Raw genomic sequence first — 26,516 nt, 5'->3', positions numbered from 1 at the left:
AGGTAATGTTATGGTAGGTTGTCTAAATACAGTGAAAATTAAATCAATCAATCAATCAATCAATCAATCAATCCATCAACTCCTTGTGCCTGTGAAGTAAAATTTAAGGGTGGGATTATGTTGGACCACGTTATCCCAAAGGATGCATAAGAGAGGGGAATAGCAGAAAGAATGGTATGAGCAACAGCACAAACACATGAAATCCTATGGCATATTTTTTAAAAATCTCTGAAACACTCTAATCAAGCCTAAATGAAGGGTATATTTGGGGAAGCGAACAGAGATCATAACATGGAAGACTTTGTGTGCCTTAAAATGGTCGGTCTTAATCCATAAATGGTGTTCATGGTACTCATGAAAGTGCTTTGAATAAAGGTAAAATTTGTGTGAAAGAAATATTTTAAAAAATAAATTGGAGGAGGAAACTGTCAGAAGGGAAACTCCCAACTTAGACAGTTAAGGACTTAGAAACAGTATTTACTGGCTCAGTGCAATTCTAGGTTAAGCCTTGGTCTCAAATATATATTTATATAAATATATATATATATACACACACACACAGAGATATATACACACAGATATATACACATATATGTATATATATCACATATATACATAATATACTGTATATTTATTATATATCATAATATATGATATATATTACGATGTGTATAAAATAAATTACCCAGAGGTACTCATGTAATAGACATGGTAGTATGTTTTCTCCCTTTATTATCTGTGCTTTAATTAAATAGGACAGTTGGGAACAGACTGAAATCTATAACCAAACTGGAAAACAAATTATGACATTAATGAGGGAGTTTGCATTAGGATAGACTAAAGAGGTGAGGTGATAAGAGCTGATTGGTAGTGAACATTTAAGTCTGACATAGAAAATTTAGTGAAAAGATTTCACGTTTATGAATGGCATCTTTCAAAGCATTTTTTAAAAAGTGTTTTTCAGTTTGAAATGACGTTTTCCCTCTGACTGCATCTACGTGTTCCTCCCCCACATAAGCTGCACACAACTAAGCAGGGGGACAGGTCCGCACCTACGTTACACAGGGGGTTGGGGAGATCTGTGCATTCGAAATGTAGTTTGTATGAGCCAGACCATTAAGGGTTCTCTAAGCTTATATGTAACTCATTCAAAAAAGCAAAATATTACAAATTTAGTCCTTCTTTTCTATTCACACATATAGGTACAGCATTAGGCTCCTTTTCTCTGTACAATCCCATGTAGAAAACTAAAATTAAATTAAAGCTAAACAGTTTTTCTCAATTTTGATGGAGTAGGGAATATTTGGTGCTTTTTAATTTAATGCTTATAAAGTATTCTATTTCTTTCATAAACTGGAAAATGCCTTGAATAAATATATAGAAGAATATATGTGTGTGTGTGTGTGTGTGTATATATATATATGTAAGAAAGATTATAGCCCTGGCCGGTTTGGCTTATCAGTTGGAGCATCGGCCTGCGGTCCAGAGAGACCCGGGTTCGGTTCCCGCTAAGGGCATGTACCTCGGTTGCAGTTTGTCCCCGGCCCTGGTTGGTCATGCGTGTGGCAGCCACTCGATGTGTCCCTTTCACGTTGATGTTTCTCTCTCGCTCTCTCCCTCCCACTGTATCTGAACAAAAAATGGTAAAATGTCCTCAGGTGAGGATAAAAAAAAAAAAAAGAAAGAAAGATTATATATATATATGCGTGTATATATATAGAGAGAGAAGTATCCTTAACTAACATAATTATTTACCACTTCTCTAGAGGAATGAAAGCATTCAGCCTTCCAAATCCCTAAGAGCAAAACTTAATGAATTTGTCATTGGGATATCTGATATTGAAAATGGTACTATATCAAGTACTAAGTGGTATTTATTTTCATTTGATATTTAAATAAATTTGTAAAATACAGAAAAATATATAATAGCCCATGCCTCAAACATAACCTTTATTAATTTTTTTTAAATCCTCACCAGAGGATATCTTTCTATTTATCTTCAGATAGAGTGGGAGGGAGGGAGAGAGAGAGAGAAACATTGATATGAGAGGGACACACCGACCGGTTGCCTCCCACACGACCCAAACCAGGGCCAGGGACAAACCACAACTGAGGTATATGCCCTTCACTGGAATCGAACCCACGACACTTTGGTCCGTGGGCCAACACTCTAACCACTGAGCCAAACTGGCCAGGGCCTTTATTAATATTTTAGTATATTTGTTTTAGCATTTATTTATATGCACAGGTTATAATTTTGAAAACTGTGGTCAATTTTTATTATGCTTTTGTGAGGTAATATTATAAGTATGTTCAATGTTATTACATGTTCTTTTAAAACCTTAAGTGAAATGCTGCAATATATTCCATTTTTATTTCTTCTATTGTTGCTACAATGCATATCAATATTGCCATTTTTGATAAATATTACCAGATTTCTTTTCAAAGAGAATGTACCCAGCTACATACCAATCACAATATATGAATGTCCCTTTCAAAACACCCTCACCAACATTAGGTATTATCTTTTATTTGCCTCTTTGAGCACAAAAAAATGGTAATTTGTTTTCATTTAAATTTTAAATTACTAGTGAAGTCAAATACTTCCATATGCTTTTAATTAGTACTGTTTCTTCTTTTTTCCATCTATTTGTTCCCATTAATCTATATTAACGATCAAGAAAACCTCTTAAAAGGAAACATAAAGCCACCTGATTGACAGCCTGCACTTATATCCTCTTCATTTGGAAAATCCGTTGACATAAGCAAAGGGAAGCCTGCTCCCAACTGGGAAAAACTGCTCATTCTGGAGAATAAAAGCCTCATGTGTTTGAATAAAGAGAACATGATGGTGTTAGTTATTCCTTCTTGAAAGGTACAGAAACTTCCAACTGCCCTTATGAAGTGTCTTGCTATGTAATGAATCAAAGACAACTCTTAGAAAGTGATGAGTCTATCAGAAAGTCTTAAACATAGCAAACATATAAGAGGTACTTCTAGAAAAAAATGTTTGAAGGAATGAAAGAATTCTTGCATACTGGGATCCTGCCTGATCAATTTATTTAAGCAGAAACAAATAAAATTAGATGTGTTGAATATAAGAGGAAATAAAGATATTTAGGAATAGGAAAAGAGAATAGTCAATTAAAAAGTCTATGAAAGGCTATTTTGAAGAGACAAATTTAAAGCAAGAAGTAAGTTATGTCTGGAAGCAAATAAATTCAGAGTAAAAGAAGGGGAAACAATCCTCCCAAAAGGAAAGTTGCATTTTGTGTTTGAGCATAGATGCATGAAATTATAATATAAAAGGTGTAAGTTATTATTATGGTTAATTCTGAATTTTATTCATCTAATACAACAAGGAACTCTGTCACAACTAAGGATTTGTACCAAAAATAAAAAGTTATTTTTTTAAGTTACGGGTATGGATTTGTACCCACATAAAAAGCATATATTTCCTCCCATCACAGAAACTAGAAGAAACTGGTAGAAGGATTCTTCAAATAAGGTTTGACCAAGAAGAAGATTTATTAATAATGACAATAGACAGATATCATGTTGTTAGATGATGAGGTTTATAAATAACCAGAAGTCTTTGGAAATCCAATCAAGTAAGACATATTCATTAAGATCCAGCTGGCATTTTGAGGGATAGAACATGAGGAAAGAGTTTTCGTGAATGTGCTTGTCAATCAAACATTTGATAACATACAGAATGGTTGACGTGAAACCAAGAAAGTTGAAAAATGAAGCTGAAAAAGAAACCTTGTAAAAATGGTTTCACACATTAAAATCTAAGGCACATGTGATTTATATACTAGGATAATAAAAAGGCTATAATTTATAACACCCCACTTGAAAACACCTTAAAGAGCACTAGTCAGCTGGTGCAGCAGCATGTATTTATGAAGAATAAATCATTTCATGGCAACTTCTTCCTTAAAAAAAAGAGACATTACTAGACTAAGTGGAAATGTTAGATGCAATTGACCTTAATTCAAGAGTATTGAGTATATATTCTAGATCATTATTAAGTGCATACACATTTGCTAGAGAACATATAAATGTAAGAGGACACATTAGCTAGTGGGTAAACCACGCTTGTTATGTAGGATGAGACAGAGTGGACAATGCCTTAAAGAGTTGGTTCAGCATTCATTGACCTTGGCAAACTGAAGACATAGTCAAACACAAACAGGGTAAAGTGCAAGCACTGTGAGGTCACATGTAAGTTAGTACAAAAAGGACGAAAAACAAGCTTCCAACACAAGCTGTGGAGAATGGAGTATACAGAGATAGACCAAAACACATAGGTAGCAGTCATGAAGTGTAGTGAGTTGCCCAGAGTTACTCATAGTAATCTGTACTTACTATGAGTGAGTAAAGCCATACATGAAAACAGAATTTAGAGTGAAATTTAAGAAATGAAATGCAAAGTTAATTATTAAATAACTTGAAAACTAAAAGCAGAATTTTGACCCTGAAATGACTATTTAATTTAAAATCTTTCAATATTCCTGAAAGGGTGGAATAAAAGAAGCAATCCTTGGGCAATAAATAAGAAAAATCCTACAAGAAGCTAAAGCATTTAAATTCATAACCACAATATATTAACATATATCTATGTAGAAAAAAAAAATGCACCACTTGCTAATATGCCAGTTAGTGCAAATAAATATTTAAATAAATACATTTTAATGGCCCAATGATGATAAATACGATCCCTCCTGAAAGTTGAGGTACTTGACATTTGTTGATCACCCCAGAGTGCCAGCTACTGATTTAGGCACTTGGCATAACTTATCTGATAATCTTAAAAGGAGTCCCTGAACTGAACATAGCTAATACTAACCCTGTTTCACAGATAAAGATGATGAGTAAGTTCCAGATCAAGGCCACACAACTAATAATTTGCAAAGCCAGGATCAGAACTCAACTCTTAGCCAACTCTTTCCAGCATGTATAAGGCTGGTTAAGATCCAATTTGATAGGAAAAATATATAATTCTAGAAGTAATAATACTTAGAACTATTATATTACCAGGAAATGAGTAAAATTTAACCAGTAAAAATCAAATGAGAAACAAAGAATCCATAACTTATTTGATTTATTATTGACTTCTTTGATGTATTATTATGTTTAAAATTAAGATAACATAAATGAAAAATACAGAAAAAAATCTACACAATTTTTCTACTAATCTCCCTAGTAGAAATGATTGGCCTGGGAGTCATACTTCTAGAAGGCTAACTGATTCAGCTGGACTTACCTAAAATAGCAAAGGATATTTTATATTTTTCTATCTTACATACTATTACTTGAAGCTATTTATTACTGAATTTGAATAATTAAATGCCACGGAATTTTCATGGTTGTTCATAAATAAAGTCTACAATTATTAAAAATATAATAATAATAACCAATTCAGGAAGTATTGAGTACATTCTGGGTATCAGGGGCTGTATATCAGGAAACAACTGTTTTCTGCTGACATAAGAAATTGGGAAACTTTCAATTTATTGCTTAAATTCTCATCAGACAAACAGAATATAAAAAATGTAAATAGTTTTATATAGCTGAAGCTCTAAAATGATCTTTTTTCATTCCTTTGTTTTATAAATATAAGAAACATCCAAATGGGTCAAAGACATCTCATTGTTCTTAAATAATTCAATATTAGCCTAAAGCCTTTAGTAAAAATAACTATAGAAATCTAAGTTCTGAATAACTACATTTCAAATAAAAATAACTTTTAAATGATGAAACAATTAGTAAAAGAACTAACAATTACATAGATCAAACTCTCTACTTAATGTTGACCTAAGCATCTTCTTAAAATGTGGCTTAAACGTGCCCACATCATAAGCTTCATAAAATGAAATAACTAAATCATTAGGCCCATGTCATTCTCAATAGTAAAATATTTCTAAGAAAAGTCTTTAAGAATTTAATTCATCAGCAGCCTTTTTGCACAACGATTATCACTGGAACAAAACCATCTTCAAATGTGCTCAACAGAACAGGCAGCTCTGATGGGCTTGTTGTTTTTTTTTTGCTTTTGTAAAGAGATAACACAAGTAATTGTGCAAGATTCTAAAGAGCAGTTCTGCAGTTCTGGCCATGAAGAGAGCTTATCTATTATAATCCAGGTCATGTGCTCGAAGAGAATTGGACCCTCATTAAATTAAACATATTTGAGGATCACAGAGAAGCAACTTGTGCAATGTGTCTTGAAGTTACCGACTTCATGAGGTAAGGGGCAGCAGGTTAGATTGGAATGACGTAGAAGACTTTTTTTTTTTAATTAAAAACAGGTCACCCACGCACATTCCTACTCCGCCCCTTTTTATAGTACACTTGTTATGTTACATTTGAGTTCTCCCATGCCTCCTATTTTCAGAGGAACGCGGTCCAGGAAGCTGTATGCTGCCATCCTAGCAATCAGACCACCACTCTCACAAACAGTCAAGTTTCATTCTCCTAAAACATCATTGCATGTTCCTATGAATGAACGATACAGCCATTTCTTTGTCCAGATTGGGAGACTTCTGCATTGAGTCACTAAAAGGCAGGGTATCTTTTTAAATTTTATTGAGGTTTAAATAATTTGGAGCAAAGTAATGCCCTAGAGAGAAAAAAAGACAAAGAAAAAAATGGAGACCGAGGTGGTGAGAAAGAAAAGGGGGGGGGGGGGAGGAATCCTGGTTCTTGAATTCTAGAAACTTCTAATGAACAGTCAAAAATGCCAACTCGGATTTCAACTCCTGACACTCTTATTCTGGTATTGTTCATTTGATGACATTTATTTTTAACCTGTACTTGACTTCATCAAGATCATCCACCCTCAACTCATAAGAAAAGGAAACTATGTAATATTGTTTGCTCATTGAACTTGGATTAGGAAGTTGATTCCTTCCAGTGAATATTCTTGAAAACTTTGAGCACTGAAAAAGCAAAGAGTTGAGAACTATGTCAAGGTTTTGAAATTTATTTTTAAAAGTTAATTGACTGGAATTAGAAGTTGAGGGCAAGCAGTAATAATAAAACTCCTACAAAAAGAATGGTCAGACATATTATAAGAAGTAAAGCAAATGAAAAAAATAAAGTTTTATAATGGGAGAAGTATTAGTACAATGTTAGTTACTCAGAATGGTATACTTAAATGTAACTTGGGAATAAAAAGGCCTATCAGGTTAGAATAATATTTATACTAAAAATGGTGATTGTATTCCTCAAAGTATTAAAGACCATGATTCAAAAAGTCATCCTTAAATGTCATATTCTACCATTAATTAACAGGGTTAATTAGTGCTTGATTAATCAATATTTCCCTATTATATCAAAACAAAGATAGATACAGGGTTTTCAGGGGCATTGGTTGGTTATAAAATATTGCTACTCCCAACCCAGACCAAAGATTTTTCTCAAAAATATATACACTTCTCCAAATTTGCAGATAGAATTGTAATGTCTTCTAGATAAATTATGTGATAAACCTTTAATTAAAACACATGTCATTTATTAGAAAATAATTTTTCTTGTTTTTTTTATTTATTTTGGCTTTGAATACTTAAAACCTATTGAAAGTTACTGAAACCTACAACTAAAGATCTTTCAATAGTATGGTTTAATTTCCCCATTCACATGGAAGTAAGAGACAATTAATGATCATTCTGTGAACACTATACAGAAGAATTGCTACCCACTAGACTATATAGCTCCCATTTTACTTTTATTTTTATTACACAGCACAGGGTAAGAAAAATAAAGAATTTCCTTATTGTTGAGGTATCATAATACTTATCTTGATAATACTGAAAAGTAAATTGAAATATCAAAGTGAACTGAGAAAATACAACTTAGTTCTGAGAAGAAACATTTTTAATAACCCCAAATTAAAATTCTGAATTGTATGTGTTTTTTACAAACTGTCTTTGCAGCTAACTGTGCTTAGAGTCCAGAATCAATTTTAATGAAAGTCACCACTTTAAAGAAGGTTGGTTTTTTAAAAAATATTTACATTTAAATCAAACTTGTTTATCATACTGACAAAAAGTCAGCACACAGGCCCATTGAGCACCATCATTTTCACTTCTTGGGGTTTGTAAGTAGTCTTTGGCTCAGCATCTAGGATGTGGGGAGGGAATGTGATAGGCTCAGATGGCTGGCTCTTAAACCCTGAAGGGAAGACACACACACAGTAATTTCATAATCATACTATAAGAAATCAAGGCACAGACCCATAAAATTGGAAAACAAGTAACACTGAAGGTCAAGCCAGACTCCTAGCGGAGATCAGAGCCCTGTGTGGGACAGTCCAGGTCTACGGGTACAGTCTTTCACTACATTCAGCTTCGCCCTCTGTCTAACACAAAGTACCAGCACTCTCTACTGACACGCGACTGCTTTGTCCTCTTCTCTTCCTCATCCTGCCACACAAATTTCACTGCAGAAAATACTTTGGACATGACAGAAGGGGTACAAGGAACAAGCAAAGAAAGGAGTCAAAAGAGTAATGTGGGATTATAAAACAATACGTTTAAAATATGCAAATGAATCTCACATGACTTGATGCATTGCCAACAGTGTCAAAGGACACAGAATTTCTGGGTGCTGAAGCTTTCTCTTTACAAAATGGAGTTGAAAAAAATAAAATAACTATAAGAAATAATTAATAACACAGATTGGGAATCAGTGAGCCAACACAATGCTGCAATATTTTACCTGATGAAGAAATTTGAGGCCAAAGCTTTGCTAGATTTTTTCAATGTGTCTCTCCCACCAATTTGTCAAAACCATGTGTGTGAAATCATACTTTTTTATGAACTTTATGAATATCTTGTTTGCACCATTCGGTTAAGTTGCTGTCACACACTCTTATTTCATACACTGATTAGAATCATTAAAACACTCACACTGCTTATTGACTCCAGTGCAAAGTGGAAGATACAATATACACACGTTTGCACAGCTTTGCGCTCGTTCATGCCTTACTCGTGTTGTGTGATCCTAAATTAGCTGTTTCACTGTCTCTGTTTTCTATCATCTAACTGGAAATAGTAGTGACTGTCACCTCTCACAGGCCACAAGTGACCGTTAATCCTCTAATCCCTTCTTTTACTGTATATCAAAGGCCTTTTGTGTGCCAAGCAAGGTGCTAAATTCTAGAATAGAAACAAGACTCAAACACACGTTTGCCCCCCAAAACTCACTTTTGAGAAACCTTTCAAACTTAGTCTTAAAAAGAGACATGACATGAATTTTCTGCTCTCAAGACTCAACAATAAAGAATAACAAAAAGAACTCAAAGCCTAAGAAACTCAAGACCGGTAAGACCCAAGCATAGGAGGCCAAAACAATATTCCTCCACAGCACCACGATGAAACGTGGCCACCTGTTAATGCAAAGTAAGTAGCCCTCATGTCATCTTTCATATCTCAAAGGAGTTGATCCACACCCTAGGAGCCACTTCAGATCCAATAATTTCTCAAGAGAACAAAAATAACCACACTTTTTAACCAGCCCATTTTGGCTAAACGGGTCCAGAGATCAACACTGATCTAATTAGCTAGAATAAAATTGTAAATATCCACTGTATGTTACTATAAAGACAAGGTACAAACTATAAAATCTCACATACATTCATTTCTTTCAAAAAAAAAAGCAAATGTTTTCTGAAAAACACATGAAAAAGAGAAATGCATCCTAAAATATATTTTTAAATGAATTTCAATTAACATCAAATGCTGCAAACACATAAGGCATATATAAAAAACAGTGAGCTTTCAAGTCAATAAAACCTCAAACACCCATGAATTTATGAATCGACATCTACTATCACACCCAACAAGAATACCAAAATATAATTACTAAGCCACAGAGAGAAAAAGAAAAGCTCATACCAAGGTTATATTAAAGTTATAAGGGTTTACAACTCAGGAATCATAAAATTCCTCAAAAACTTGTCATCAGAATCCAATGAATTACTCAGCTCACCACTGTTCCGTCTTTTCCAAATCTTGAATATCAGCAGCTAAGAAAAGATGAGCCACATCAGAATCAAAGAAAACGAACTTTTGACTGTTCAAGCTTATACACAGGGGGCCTGGAATCAAGAATGCCATGTCCAGTCCCCAGTTAGCAAAGTCCTTTCTTAAGGAGGTTAATCTTTTTCTTCAGGCTTGAGAACCCTGTGCTAAGCCTGGGAAAAGAACTACTCCACTACCTTGATACTGGACTCCGTGGTTCTTCCGGCCCTAAGGTGAGGCACTTTTTCTTATCTCTTCCAAAGTATAGGCTTGGCTCCAAAGTCCAGGAGACAGGTAACAGTCTCGTGCTGATAGGGTTAGAGGCCTTGTCAGGTCACTTGTCTCAGTGTGAGGGGGAAATGTCCTAGACACTTCAATAAAAAAAAAAAAAATTCTCTAAGTTCACATATTTCCTCACTAAATACATGTCCTAAATATCTGAATAAATTTCAAGGTGAAACGTGACAACCATTCTTTTGCTCACTTAATGTATTACACTTCAAAATGGCACACTACTCTTTGAATGAAGCAGCAGAAATATGCTCCAAGTTTTAATTGCAACTATATTTCAAGCCTGATGTAATTTTTTAACCTCAAGGAATATCTATACACTCAGACTAGCATGAGGGAAATTCTAATTAAAGCCGGTTGAAAATAATTTACAGCTTTAATAGTATTTATACAATATTTACATGTATGAATGATAAAGAGTTAAGTAACATGATATACAAAACTTTTCCCTAGAACTCAAAGCATTCCTGTTCATCTTCCTTTGATGTGTTTAAGTCTCAGCAATCAGCAGAATTGGGATTTTTAATATTAAAAGTATAAGCTGTTCTTCAAATAAGGATGAAAAACATAGCTGTGTGTTCATACAAGTCAACTCAAAACCCCAGAACGGAGCTTTGACATTAATTCATTCTGTCATGTGACTGAGATATTTCACTTTTGCCTGCATCATTTTCTCATAAGGAAACTGAGAAAGGTTAATGATCATGGAGAGGGAGTGCCTGTCCTCACAGTGTATCTCACCGAGTGTGCTGTGTGCAGAGAAGAAATATTTGCAGTAATACATCTCAGAAGGAAAATTCCAGTTTGCAAACCTACTGATGTGGATTTATTCCCAATATATTTTCTTTACCTACTAGTAAGTATGCAACATGCTAAAATAGTCAAGAAGCAAAGGCAAATTCTATCCCTCACTCTGTCATAGACATGTTGTAGCCTTAGCCAAGTCAATTAACCTTTCTATGTCACAGTCTCTCTAAACACTGGGCAAGTTGAAGCCACATAAATGACAAGATGTGTAAGAGTTGATGAGAGAATCTCTGTTTAGTGCTATGATCGCAAAAGAAAGCACCAAAGGGCACCAATGTGATTAAATATCAAACAGTCCCATATTGATAACCTTAGTAAAACTGTTAAGGGATAACTGGAAAAAAGTGTTTCCTCATCACCAGAATGTGTATCTCTAATTTTTTTCATCGTATATCTACTCATTTATTTATTCATTCCACAAGTTGAGTATCTTCTACTAGACACCAGATATTCCAATAGGATTGTTGAAACTAACTGACATGTTATCAAACCTCATGGTACCTCATAGGAGATGTTTAACAAATATGAATGAATCAGGGCTTTCGGTGTATTAAGATAGCTTGTATGATTATACCATATATGATTACAAATTATATTACATGTATAATTACAACTCTGTGGAAAAAAACAGGGTATTTAGCTAGAAAATAACAGTGGGAAACAAACTTTCGATGGGATTATTAGGGACAGTTTCTCTAAGGAAGTGATATTTAAGCTGAGATACAAACAATACATATTCATTAAAATGGTAATATGAGAGAAAGAGCGTGCTAGCCAGAAGAAACACCATTCATGAAGACTTTGAGTTGGAAATTAACCTGTTCCCTCTAGGAACTGATTGGTGGGTCAAGAAGAAGGTGAACAAGGGAGGAGTATGAACAGGAGAGATCTGAGAGTCAGACTCCAGATCCTATAGGATTTGGTAAGATAAGTTAAGATATAGATGCATCATTCATAGCAAGACAAAAAGCCACCAAAGAATTTTAACTTGATGTCAGTCTTCTCAGGCTGCTAAAATAAATAGTGTGGACTGGGTAGCTTAAACAAGAACACATTTCTCACAGTTCTGGAGGCGGAGATTCTGAGGTTGGTGCCAGTGTGCTCAGGTTCTGTGAGAGCCCTCTTGCTGGTTTCCTCGTACTGCAAAGAGAGGAAGCAAGCTCTCACCATCATTTTGGAGATTAGCATTTCCACAGATGTATTTGTGAGGAGGTGGGGGATGAGAGGAGGCATAAATATTCAGTCTATATTACATAGAAAGTGAAATTCTTTTATGTAGGTTATTTTTTAAAAAATCAATCTTATTGTTGTAGAGAGAATGCATTGCATGTGAAGCGAATTCATGTAAGAAGCTTACTGTGGTAGACCTTTGTGGGTGTCCCACCCAGATCCCCTTTACTGGGCCAGCATACCCATCTCCCACCCACTGTGAGGGTTGGCCACTAATCAGTCACACCTGACACTTTTTCCCAAAACTACCCTGGTTGACACATGTTGCCTTGCTCCATCATAGGGTCATGAAAGACCAAACTCCATTCCCTCAATAATGGACCACTCTGCCACGTGATTTGTCCTCCAGAGCCCTCCCTTGTGGATCAAGACAAGACTAGTTTCTGAAGATGACATATTTCATTTTATTTAAATGGTGGAAGGACAAGTCAGGCGGAAGTGGATAAAGAGTGAGAGGAATGTAACAAAGTCGAGGCAACATGGGAAGAAAAGCAGTTAAGTAAAATAATAAAAGCTGGGTGAGAATGTGAAGCAAAGAAGGGTTTTATTTGTTGTTTGTTTTTAAAACAGACAGTGACCAAGGCATATCTGTAGTTAATGAGACTGCTCTATCTGAAAGGGAGGAGGAAAGAGTATACCCAAAGAGTGAAGTTTCTGAGAAAGAAGGTAAAGATGGAATCTAAAGAACATGGAGAAGGACTGGCCTACAATAGGACGAGGGACATCTCCACCACTGTAACAGGAGGGCAGTAGGAGCAGATGCATGAAATATCCCTTCTGCAGCTGAAGCTTGCTGGACCTGGTAGTGTGAGGAGGAGAGCACAGCCAGTTGAGGGTGTCCACCCTATAAAGAAGTAGGATGTATAGTTTTTGACTAAAGATAGGAAGGTTTACAATAATTTCTGTGAAGAGTAAGACATGCTCTCATTAGAGAACCATAGCAGGTAACCCAGCAGTATGAGATTCCCATTTTAAACCAATTGTGAAGAATGACACCATACTGTCCTTGTGTGTTGTGTTCCCCAGCCACGTTCAACTACCTGGTTGCAGGCATAGAGATGGAGGTTTGTTACGAAAGGTTTGTTTTGTCACGTCAGTTAGAGAGGAACAGGGGTGTGGAAGTTGAGGGTCTCTGCAAAGGAAGGGTTATAATTGTAGACACTAGACTGTAAGCTAGATGGGAGAGGATTCTCAAAAACTGTTACCAGCGCAAATATTTGAATGTGTAAAGTCAAAGAATAAGGAAAGGGGTACATGGGAAGAAAGATATTTGAATTTTGGAGGTGGTACAATTTCTGGTAAAGAGAGACCTGGATGTGACCACAGGAGTTGGTAGGTGAAGTCAAAGTCAAGGCATAGGACTGGGTTGATTTACTAAAATTGATTTGCTTCATACCATTTGGTTTACGCAACTGTGGTACTCTGGGGTCAACCAACATCTGCCAAGTGACATGAATTCTCTTTCCACAATTAATTAACCATCATTACATTACGGAGCGATCTGGGTGAATAAACTGTACTAAGTGAAACACAAATATTTTCCCATTCTTCCCTGTGGGAGAATCTACAACTTCACCTCTCAGAAATGTTGGTTTAAATAAAGTTCTAAGAACTTTTTGTTGTTGTTTTTCAGGGGTTAATAGTACTAATGTGGCCTTGGACTTCTCTAAGTCAGCATAACTGATCAATCAGCATTTCACTGATTGCTTAATTCCTCCTTTTCCACATAAAAGGGGGAAAAAGCCCTTGCAAAATGTGTTTGTTCTGTTTGTAATTCTGGACAAAGCCGATAACGAGTTGCAGCTGCTGTACAGAGTGTACTGCCTGCCGAGGCCACTGCTTTAACTTATAGATAGAAGTGGAACAGCCAGAGATGTGCCTCGGGCTGCAGCGGGTGCTGTAAATAGGACAGCACTCTTCAGCTAAGTATCTGCATTTCATTATCCAACAATTTGTTCTGCAGGGACAGTTTGATTGGTCCGGCGAGAGACTCAAAAAGAGAGAGTTTTAAATATCAAGACTCAGCTGAAAGGGTTCTGTTTTCTGACCTGAGGAATTCACTTCTGTCCATCTCAATAAAGGTGCTTGTAATAGTAGGTAATTCAGACTTTGAAGGTACGTCCCTCTGGACACAGTGCTCTCCCAATGATGAGAGTCTTGGGGCGATGCCTCAGGCCTCACAATTCCCAGTGCTGAAGTCACCTGGAGATCCAGGCCTTCATCCGACTGGGTTCTGTTCTTGGCCTGTGCAACTAATGACTATGAGTCAAAAAGATGCGAGATCAACTCTTTGCCCTTGACCAGTTCATAGGTGTTTAAACCGAGTTAACTAATGAAATAGCACCATTTTTCCATTATTTGTGATGTCATTTTCTATTTTGTCCTAGATTATTCACTAGGACATGAGGAAAACAATAATAGTCAATAGTATAAGATTAATAAAAAATAGAGACAGATTTCTGGAATGAAGGGATAAAATAGCAGGTGTCTTATGCTTTGCTTGAAAGGTTCCCAAATTGCCACTTACTGTCTCTGTGGCCTAGAGCGAGTTGCTTTAACTCTTTGAACCTCAGTCTCTTGATATATAAAAAGAGAATAAGAATCCCCGTTGTGGAGGTTTCTTGAAAGACTGTAGTGAAATAATTCATGTATAATGTCTCGCACTGGTGAGCAAAGGATACTCTCAGTCACTCATGGTGTGATTGTAAATCAGTCTCGTCACTCTGTAGCACAATGTGTCATTATATAGTAAAATACGTAATGTAAAATGTGCATACCCTATGGCAATTACATCTCTCAGTATGTAACTTAGAGAAATACTAAAACAGGCACCAAATGGAATAGATACATAGATAGATACTCATTGCAGCAGAAATGAACCAGTGGGAATGATATTTAAAAGTATTAATTTTTTTTCTCTTTTGAATTTTTTTTACTGACCTTCACCACGTATCCATCTTATGTGCTTTGGGGTAGTTTAAGATTATTGCAGCAAGAATACAAAGAAAAAGAAAAGGTTGATATTTATTTTATAGCATTCTAATGGTATTTTGCAGTAAGACAATAGTCTCAAAAAGTAAGATGTGTCCAAGGAGAAAAGATATTTAAAAATTTTTAAACTCTTATTAACTTATCAGACCTAGCCTAGAGGATTCAGATTAGATCGCATTATTTCTTATACAAAGGAACCAACCCTTTGTATTATAACCACTGGGCATTGAGGTAGAAGGTAGGAGGAAGCAGACAGTCCAAAGCCCACCACTTCTAGGTTGAGGGGTAGTGGGAAGATGAATGGAACACAGGGGAAAATAAGATCATATCAGGATCCTTTTTCCCACTCCCACCCGTGGCCATCATCCAGGACAGCTCGTCAAGGGAGTAACGAAGTCGTACAGTGGAAATGACAGCAGCAGCCAGCAGATTCATGAACCTGAAGCAGAGATCTTGGCATTCCAGGCCTAGAAACTGGAGAGCCAGAACCGACCGAGTCCTCGCCGTGGCAGCACAGAGGGTCTGGGAGTACCAGAGGAGATAAAAAGACCTGGCCAGTGTGGCTCCGTGGTTGAGCGTCGACCCATGCACCAAGAGGTCACCAGTTCGATTCCCAGTCAGGGCACATGCCCAGGTTGTGGGCCCAGTACCCAGTGGGGACATGCAGGAGGCGGCCAATCAATATTCTCTTTCATTGATGTTTCTGTCTCTCTCTCCCTCTCCCTTCCTCTCTCTCTAAAAATCAGTAAAGAAGTTTTTTTTAAAAAGACCACTAAAAGCAAATCATTTCCGACAAGGAATAAATAGCTTACCCAGCATCACCTGAAAGAACCGCTGGAACATACACAGCACTGCGGCCGAGACCAGCTCAGGGAGCACACTGCTCAGCCCCTCTGCAGACACCACTGCACCAATCCGGCACCAAACCAGTACGCAGAACAACCGGATGCCATCTTGACGAGATGGAACTTGGGAAAATTGAGCATCTCTGTCAGTCACCCAAGCAGGAACAGAGTTATTAAAGAGAGTATGTTCATTGCAGCACTGGACTCAAGACCAAGTTTACCAGGTTGAACTAAATTTTATTTTTTAGCAGCTGAGATAGTAGATCACATATATCTGATATATTTGCCGCATTTTCTTTGCACATTTGAGCTTTCTGAGGGTAATTCTAAACCTTGCTTCAAAATAATCAATGGCTGTGACTGAATAAAACATGGTCTGCCAATTCTGTGGAACATTTTACAGCAGATTAAAGTAGATAGCTGTATACAAAGAGCAAGCAAACAACTGACCCAGAATTCATTCTTGTATTGGCTCTGTGTTTCACATGTGTTCACTTATTTCATCTTCCAACAATCCTGTGAGGCAGGTTCTATTGGCGTTCTCATTTTACATAAGAGGAAACTGATACACATACATTAAGTTGTCTTCTCAAGATCCCCTACTAATTAGCGGTGAAGCCCAGACAAGAAAAATCTCTAAAGCATACTGGTGAGTGAGAAAGGCAATTTACAGAATGGTACATACAGTATAGCATTAATAAAAGATACATGCACAACCCAACATCATACAACTTTTATCCATAAATGACTGGGGGAAAAAATATATTAAATTGGTAATAATATCCTCCTCTAATAGCAGGAAGTTTTTCCATAGGAAGGAGTGCTGTCAAGGAACATTTTAATCTTATCCGTAATGTTTTCACTTTCCACACTAACAATACAGCGATGTGCTACTCATGTTGCTAAAAGTGATCATTTATATGATATTAAAAATGGCGGTTTCAGAGTATGATAATAAGTAATGCTCTCTTATTGTCCACTTTATCTGAAATACATTTGTATTATAAGAAATTATAAGAAAATACAAGCATATGTGTAGGATAATGTTGAAAGTTAATAAATTAACATTGTTCATCCTACCATCACACTGGATATCAATGGACTGATTTTTAATCATGCAATAGTAATTAAATAAGGATTAATGGTATTCTCTCAAGAACACCAACATAAACAAACGTAGTTACTTAAGACAAAAATGAGCAGTAAATGATTGAAATTAAAATGCCTAGCATTACTTACATATATAAGGATGTCTCATTTTAATATATTGAATAATGTTAGCCACAATCAAAATTATTTTTTCTTGATTTTTTTTCAAAGATAAATTAAACCCTGACTTTGGGCTATATTGATAAAGGCCTTTAAACTTGAATAGCATATTGGGACAAGATAGGACATCTGAAAATGGCACCCTATTAATTTGGAAGGTAATTCCATCATATAATTACACAATCTCTCTTCGTATTTCAAACCCTGCCACAAACAAACAAAAATGACTACTGCAGGAAAGAGAATTAATGATGCTGTCCTCCCCAAGGCCTGAAGGATCAAAGCACTTATGTTCTACGGGAGGAGAATCCATTGCTCATGACCAGAGAAACACAGTTAACCAAGGGTTAAACACTCGAGTGTTAATCTTGTATGTGTCTGTACAGCAGAGAACGTGTGTGTGTGTGTGTGTGTGTGTGTGTGTGTGTGTGTGTGTAAATCATTATCTGTAGCTCTGACACAGTACCGTTCTTTCAGCCTGAAAAGATTAGTCATTCTGGGAGTGGTGTGGAAGAGGGAATGCCACCTGTTTTGCAGGATAACAGACTGCTGTAGCCTGTGTGCAAGGCCACACTACGCACAAGCACATCACCTGTCAACAGGACCCGATAAATCATATTACCACTGATCCTAAAAGAATCACTGCTGTCCCATAATTTTCATATAAAATGACATGCTTCAGGGAAATGTGGTATAAAGTGTTCACCTTGGGCACCCACCTTGGAGTCGGGGTATCATATCTGATTAAGGATACCATTGAACAGCAGTTGAACGGAGCTGCAGGGACACCTGTGCAACAGCCAGGTGTGTCAGTATTCAGTACTTCAGAGGGGCTGTTTTGGCAGGTGTTGTCTATGTTGTTTGTGTGTGGCAGGCCCACACCTGAAGGAGGATGGCAGTTCCACGCTAGTGTGACCTCAGCATCCTGCACATAAAATCTTCCCTAACCCCATGCCTATTACACTGACCAGATTGAATTAGGCAGTTGTCATTCCCTCCACAATACACAGCAAATGCAAGAAAAAAATATTCACATGGAAAGAATTTCATCAACTATAACTGCTTTTTTTCCCCTTTCCCTTATCACTAGCCATTCTCACCACTCACTGGTTTGAAAATTAACCCCTTAGCAATGTGCTGTAACTGAACCTGGTGGTGCTTTGGGGAAACACAGATCCAAAGCTGATAATTCATCTTCAGATAATACATGATACACCTCTGCAGTTTATCAGTGTTTCAAAGTACAAAAGTTTAAGAAATTTCTGTTAAAATGTGTCTAGTATAATTAAGGAAGGGAATCGTGAACTTCGTATCTTTCGGGGTTTCTGGTGTGTTCATGAATCTGACATAAATTTATCATAGACTTTCACCTGCTGACGTTTCTACCACTTGAAGCACACAATGAAAGCACCCATTCATAATACACCAGCTTTTCACTCTTTATGTGTTTTTTTTCTTGTACTATTTAACTTTACTATAAGAAGTAATGTAAAAATTATTTAAGGTGCCCTGGCCGGTTTGGCTCAGCGGTTAGAGCGTCCGCCTGCGGTCCGGAGAGACCCGGGTTCGGTTCCCGCTAAGGGCACGTACCTCGGTTGCAGTTTGTCCCCGGCCCTGGTTGGTCGTGCGGGTGGAAGCCACTCGATGTGTCCCTTTCACATCGATGTTTCCCTCTCTCTCTCTTCCTCTCTCTCCCTCCCACTCTGTCTGTACAAAAAATGAAAAAAATGTCCTCGGATGAGGATAAAAAAAAAAAATTATTTAAGGTTTCTATTCAACTATTCATTCTTATATTTTGCCCCTTAATCTCATTTCTCTCTTACTTTTTAGATTATATTTATTGGGGTGGACATTGGTTAATTATATAGGTTTCAAGTGTACAATTCTATGATACATCATCTGTATATTGCATTGTGTGCCCACCACCCAAAGTCAAATCTTCTTCAGCCATACATTCGATTCCCCTCTACTATACCTCCCACCCCCCTTCTCTCTGGTAACCAACACGCTTGTCTGTGTCTTTGTTTGTATGTTTTGTTTCTTCACTTGCTATTTTCAGTTTTATACCCCACATATGAGTGAAATCATATGGTTCTTGACTCTTTCTGTCTGACTTAGTTTGCTAAGCATGACATTCTCAAGCTCCATCCATGTTGTTGCAAATGGCAGTATTTCATCTTTTCCTTGGCTGAGTAGATACAAGACCTATCAGGCAAATTAAGTTATTTGCTACAAGGGCATTATGACAGTAGATATTGCCATTGGTATTGATAGTTTCAGTGTTCTTGGAAGACCTGCTAGTGCATTTTGCATTACCCTTCCACCGGGCTGATAGTTAAAAACTGCTACTATATCTAAGCACTATTTAATCAGAATGTATTTTTTTAACTATTCAGAAAAAACTTTGAGATTAACAGAAACTAGAGAACTGATTTTTCTTTTAAATTAAAAATTATATATAATTACTTTTAATTGTATACACATATAATCCTTTTGTAGAAACTCAATTTTCATATAGTGTTTTCAGAATGATTTAGCTAAATGTGTGTGTGATAAGTCTGAAATAAACTCTCATTGGAAATGACAGTATAATGTCAACTTTGGAAATTTTAGATGAGAAATCACAGACCTGGGTTTGAATCCCAGCACTGTCACTTTCTAGACGAGTGAGCCTAGTCATAATCTCCCCAATTCCCTTTTCTCATCTGAAAAATGAAGATCATAATAGCTCCTCGCTCATCGTCAGCACCCACTTCAGGTAGTCTATAGATGGGCAAGTCTTTTTTAGGGGAGCAAAGGTTAAATTCATTTGCATAGAACCTTTCCCAGTAATGAGAAAGTTTCAATGCTATGGGGAATTGAAGAAAAAAAAAATGGAGAAGGAAAAAGGGAGGAGAACCTGGACATTCTTTTAAGGACATGCAGTTAAAAAAAAAAAAAAAAAAAAAGTGCCTTACTTCAAGAAGAGATGAAATACAGCAGAGAACCAAAATGTCATCCCTCGGTTTTGATGTTCCAATCTGGCTTCTTTAAAGCCGAGACAACGTTCTAGAAAGCAAGGCTCTCAGGTCTTATTGTGAGGAAACGGATTAGTAGGTTTCAATGAGCCAAAGCTTAAATGATTCAGCACTATATTTATACTATAAAATTCAGAGCAGAGATAAAACATGAGGTTTTCCCACAGCGAAATGCTGATAAAGCCTTTGGGGAGGAGGGTGGGGCGGGGAGGGGGAGGGAAAAGGAGATGAGCCAGGTGAGAGTCTTACAGAGGCTGAGCATCTTGTAGCTGACATGGGTGGATGCCAAACCTGCTCTCTACCTACCCACCCACCAGCTACGATTAAGACACCAGAAGAGAACGGCAATGAACACACCCACAGCAGAATGCAAATGCTTTGTTTCCAAAGCATAGCCAGGGAACACCGCAAACTCAGGAAAATCCCTTACTCGGCACAGGCATGGCACCAAAGCAACACGGCACAGGGGTCAGCACAATGGCTGGGGAACACTCCGGGCAGATGAGCCGTGGGAAGCTTCCTAGAATGCCACACAGTCCATGTTCTACACAGCAAGCAGCCATGAGTCCTTGGTCACCCTCTAAGGAAAACCAGAGAAGTCTCAGGGGACCTATGGCCTGAAGAGCACCGGGGTGGGAGCACGGGGTGTAGACTCTGGACCTCTAGACCGGAGGGTTAGCCAGGTTCAACTATATCAACCCCAAACACTGCACGTGAGGCCCAAGGGCTAGACCTCATTGCTATACCTCACTGGAAGCCAGCAAGAACCAGAGAAGACGCAAGAAACAAGACGTCCTTCCCCCAGTGCCAGGATAAACTCTAAGTCACACAGGAACTTACATCATCTCTAGAGAGAATCAAAGAAGGGGCCAGAAAGATAATCTCCGAATTTCACTGAATACACTGCAAGTAAGTAAACTAACTTGACGTGGCAAAAGTAACACTTCTAGCCAACTGAGCAAACAGCGGCTTGAGCTAAGTTAGGCTCAGTAATAGAAAGCTGAATACTCATTTCTGTACACCCAAGTTATAACAATAAAGTTTGAAACCCACTACATTGTCTTATCAGTGATATATTTCCATTTAAAGAGATCCACTGAGACTTCTGGGAAACTCACTGCCTATTTCTTCTAAGACACTTTCAAGTTAACAAAACATGCACTCAGTGCTAGGTACAGAGGTCAACAATGGCCACAGTGGAACAAACCTAGAAATGTACAAATCCGACCCACAGCAAGAGATATGAATGGGTTTTGGTAGTTGTTAGAAGTGTGAACAGTCATTTGTCTTTCCAGAAGGAGTTTGCATGAAACAGAAGAATGATAAAGTGATTATGCTTGGTCCCTCTTTCTTCAAAGGTGCCCTTCATCGCTCTCACAGCACACGTAGAGGGAAATGCCTGAAGGGAACGGGGTACCCATCAGTTGCTGCAGGGCAGGCTGCTCCCCTAAGCAACGTGTGCCTCTGTAGGCAGCTCCTCCACAAGCAGCATTTTGCCACTGAAACACTGCTCATTTCCCCGCAGGGTATGCCAATGCTGTGTGTGCTGGCAGCAGCCAAGTGCTAACTCATCAGAACATGTGGCATGAACATCAACGTGGCTTTATCAGTCACTCTACGCTTGGACTAATCAAAGGGCAGCCAACAAAGGAGAGCTGAGGACACTGGTTTGATTCAGCAGGTCACTGTCTGATTAAACCAGGCCCAGGGAGTTGTAGCAGTTGGCTCCCCTGTTCCCCAACGGCTTTCCTTTGGAGAGGAAGGGGAACAAAAGATCATTTTTGATTACTCCGAAATGCACTTGCTCCCATGGGGTTTGTTAATGATCATTTGATTGCTCTCTCTTGCTAGGCCACTGTCAGGTACTTTCCAGAAATAAATATATAGAGCATCCAGGAAGCCCCTAACTTGCAAATCTGGGAAATACTCGAAGTGATTCCTTTCCAGAAAACAAATGAATTTTCATTGTTTTGGAAAGCCAGATATATAGCCTGTTACCACTGTTTTCGTGAATCTAGGCATGCACAGCTTCAATTGATGGGTGTGCGTCTTAGGAATCTCATTCTTTGTACAGGTCGGAACTGAGAACACAGACTCAGAAGCCGACTGCCTGGTTCAGAACCTGTTTCCACTGCTTCCTAAATGTGAACACTTAGGGAGATTGCCTCGCCTGTGCCTTAGCTTCTCATCTGTACAACTGGAATAACGGCTTACCTGTCTCATAGGGTTGTAGTGAGAATTAAAGGAGTGATTGTTAGAGTGTTTACAACAGTATCTGGTATATAATAGTGCCACAGAAGTGTTAACTGCTACTTATCATTGTTATTTTTGCAGTCTCAAAAAACTCTGATCATGAAAAGTTTCCAGTTTCCCAATCCTCTTCCCTAAATGTAAGCCTTCAAAACCGAAACCCCTCTTAACCCTCAGGGTCTTCTCTAGTCCGTAAGACGTCAGCGGTTCCCGGCAGAGCAGGACTCACGCTGGCCGGCCCTGCTGGTCCCTGGCCCTCAGGGTCCGCCACTCTCCAGGACCTTACACCTGAAAGGGACTTTCCTCCCTCCGCAGCACTGCGCTTCCAGACCTTTCTTCACTTGCTTGGGCCCCCACACTCACCGCAGCTTGGTAGTAAGAGATTCGTTTTTTGCAGGGTCATCTTCTTAAAGACCTGATTAGCCTGAAACAGTCAGCCACAGTCAAAGAGTGTGATCTTTAAGGCTGAGTCCTGTATCTAATCAAAAATAAATAAATCTTCCCATTTGGACTGTGAGTCAGGCCTGTGGTCAAGCTGGCAGAACCTCTTACCAGATATAAGGCACCATGTATAGACTGTTCTAGTAGCACTGAACTCACTGGTAAACACAGATTTTTATTTAGAAATAGCTGTCCCCTAAGCCAAAGTTTTAAATAAATAACTTAAACTAAACTTAATAGAACGAGTCAGAATTCTGAGCATCAGAGTATAGACCACTAGATAGAAACCTAAAGTATCTGGTCCTCTTTTTTGACCTAGCAAACTTCAATTTAAAAAGCCAGACAGACTATTAGCTGCTGGACAAGTCACCATTTCTATGACCACCCTATTCCTAACAGAAAAACCTACCTCTCCTGCAGTCTTAAATAAAACTATTTCGAAACAAGAGCATAATTTAGAATTTAGGGCTGCTAAGTGGGAAGCCATTCATTTGGGGTTTTTATCAGGTTCTCTCTGCATTCTTCAGAATAAATTTTAATCTAACACTTTCCAAGTAACATATTCCCCTTTCAAATGACTCTTAGGTTAAACACTAATTAACCTTTTTCTCTTTAAATCTGGCAATGATGCAGACCTTGTTGCCTTATTTTAAGTTTAGAGCAGTCTTATAACCCTCTTAAATTAATTACACATTCTCCAAAACGCCTCCCAGTTCTTTGTGATCTAGTCGAAACTAACGAATGCTTAAACTTCGCCCAAGGGGCCCTAAATGAAAACTGTGAGGCAGAAATATAGTGTTAATCAGAGACCTAACTAAATAGGATTACCAGAAAAAAAAGTGGGTTTTCAGAGTTAACAAAATCCTGCACCCTTGGAAGAGAGCATCACATGAACCTATCAGAAATCCTTGCTCTCCTCACTGATTTAGAGACCTTGAGCTGCTACTGAATGTGTGAGTGTACATTTTTCCAGTAGTAAATAGTGGAAATTATAATCAGGGTCTCCATCTCCAAGAACAGTGTAGTCTAGCCATGTGCCACACAAAGAAACAGAAAAATTGGGTTACAACAATCCATCTGTGCTTAAATTTTAACATTCAGGACATAATACAACACGGCTAGAGTTTCACCTCATATCAAGGCCAAATTAGAATCTTGTTCTCAAAATCTTTTGGTAGTGGACTGTAAACAATTTAAGCAAACCATCTGTTCAAAGAGCATTCTACTATAAACTCCTCTCCATAAACAACTCTTTTTTTCTTTTTTTTCTGTAGCTCAACGTTACCAGAAAATCTCCAATCTTTTCTGTCTTTTCTCATTCATTGGGCCAAGTGAAACAGAGGTTGGAGGCACAACCTCCTCAAATTTGAACAAATACTTAAATGGAAAGCTTCGGATCATTAAAATGTTCCCAGTTGATTACTTTTATTGTTCACTTTTTCAGTCGTCATGGAATGATAAGTACCAAAGCAATAGAAAGCCTAAAATAACTGGTAAATCACTGGACAATTGAAAGACTGGAACATGATGTTAAATAGAAACCACTGGCGCTAACGGCTGGCACAAGAATTCTGTCCAATATTACACACCGAACGTAGAATTATCTGTTCTGCAGAGTTCCAACTTTTCTCTCCGTCTTTGCCCACTGTAGCTAAAATTAATTCCCTCAGTCTTTCAGCCCATGGTCTTCCAACTTGCTTGCAAGCTGCTCCTTCTGTCATCATTTCTTATATCAGAAACCAGAAATGTTGTCATGTCCTGGAGAGTTTTCAAGCCTCGTTGTTTTATTCAGCTGGTGACATGGCGAGAGAGTTTAGGACAATATGAATGGTTATTTTCCAAAATACATATGTAAGCCTTAAATAAGTCTAATGATTAGAAAATCATTAGCTCATAAACAGTTTCTTGTTAGTAACTAAAACAGTTGTGCTCCAAGCTTATTATACAAGGAGTGATTGTTAAAACGCAGAACTGTGGGCCGTGATCTACCGAATCTGAATTGTTACACTTGGAAGTGGGGAGCTATATTTTGAACCAGCACCTCGGTTGATTCCGAAGTAGCCGATTGTCAGATACGTACACACCACAACTAGATTATGAATGGAGGTGAGGGTAAAAACAAATAGGCCATAAATCTGTGATAGTGCAGGAAGACCCAGGAACGTGGCTTGACTGCTGACTAGCATTCATGACTACTTCCTTAGGTTAAGCAATATCGTCTTCCTCAGCCTCAGTTTCCTGATCTGAAGACTGAAAATATTCATATAGTACTTACCTTACAGCACTGTTATTGCAAGGATGTGTGAGTGTACATTTCTCTAGTAGCTCAATAGGGAAAATTATATTCAGGGTCTCCATCTCACAAGAACAGTGCCGAAATCACCCAGTAAGAGAGAACTGCCATGGATCAGCTGCCCTGGCACTGATCACCCCTCACTGCAGGCCAGAACAAAAAATCTTTGCTTCAAGAACTGTCATATTTATCCCTAGGTCTCTCACATGTGTGCCAAAGACAACTGTGTCCAAAATGGGTGGCAATAGTGGTCCAAAATGCAAATTCTGAAGTTAAACCACCTGAATTTAAGTGCCAATTCCACCACTTATTTGAGCAAATTAATGAACATTTTATGTGCCTTGGTTTCCTTCTCTGGAAAATGAGCATGAGTACCTGTCTCAGGCACAATGGTTAGCAGTGTTCTAGTCAACGCTCAAGCGTTTTGCTCTTATTGGAATGTATGGAACAGGGTCTGATGGAGAAGAGTGGATAATCTGACTTTACAGTTGAGAACAGAAAATAAAATATGTAAATTATTTTATTAAGTATCGATGACATTTAGAAAAGCAAATTGTTGGTACTTGCCACAGACATGATTCCAAATCAGAAGAGATTAATTCATGTAAGGAGTTAACTTCACCTGTCAAAAATTGCATTTTACTTAATAATACAACTCATTCTGTACAGGAACCTAACAATTTCACCCAACTTTTAGATAAGTGGCCTAATGCCTTTATGCAGGTCATGAAATTGCCTTTAGTATCAACAACCTACCCATCATGGAAATAATTAAAGTGGTAATCCTTACCAAAATATAGTAGAATTACAATTTTAATAAAATGTTTACAGCTTACAAGTTTTAAAAAATTAGAAGTTTTAAAATAACTCAAATTTACCATAGGAAACTTGAAATCCACAAAAAGAGAAGATTTAGCTGGTGACAAGGTCTAAAAATGTTTTTGAGTGAAAATGTCCAGCATTATATCGTGTGTGTATCTCAAGTTGAAACAGAATAGAATTGAACGGACATGGAGCAATGAATGGGCAATAAAATGGAGATCGAATAAATGCA

At 37.7% G+C, this 26,516-nt stretch overlaps 1 protein-coding gene across 1 annotated transcript in view; it reads right to left on the bottom strand.

The window, feature by feature from the left end:
- Window positions 1-20,897, bottom strand: part of CPS1 (carbamoyl-phosphate synthase 1) — a 135,514-nt gene extending 114,617 nt beyond the window's left edge. Inside the window, exons 1-3 of the mRNA XM_036254973.1 lie at window positions 20,892-20,897; window positions 8,081-8,091; window positions 3,933-3,938 (exon numbers count right to left, since the gene is read on the bottom strand). Coding sequence (XP_036110866.1) covers window positions 3,933-3,938; window positions 8,081-8,091; window position 20,892 — 18 coding nt within the window. The 5' untranslated portion in view covers window positions 20,893-20,897. The remainder of the gene's footprint in view (window positions 1-3,932; window positions 3,939-8,080; window positions 8,092-20,891) is intronic.
- Window positions 20,898-26,516: the final 5,619 nt, after the last annotated feature.

Source organism: Molossus molossus, unplaced genomic scaffold (genome assembly GCF_014108415.1).
Source record: "Molossus molossus isolate mMolMol1 unplaced genomic scaffold, mMolMol1.p scaffold_m16_p_11, whole genome shotgun sequence".
Classification (NCBI taxonomy): Eukaryota; Metazoa; Chordata; class Mammalia; order Chiroptera; family Molossidae; genus Molossus; species Molossus molossus.
The sequence above is the reverse complement of the archived record's forward strand: the minus strand, read 5'-3'. Positions and strand labels throughout refer to the sequence as shown.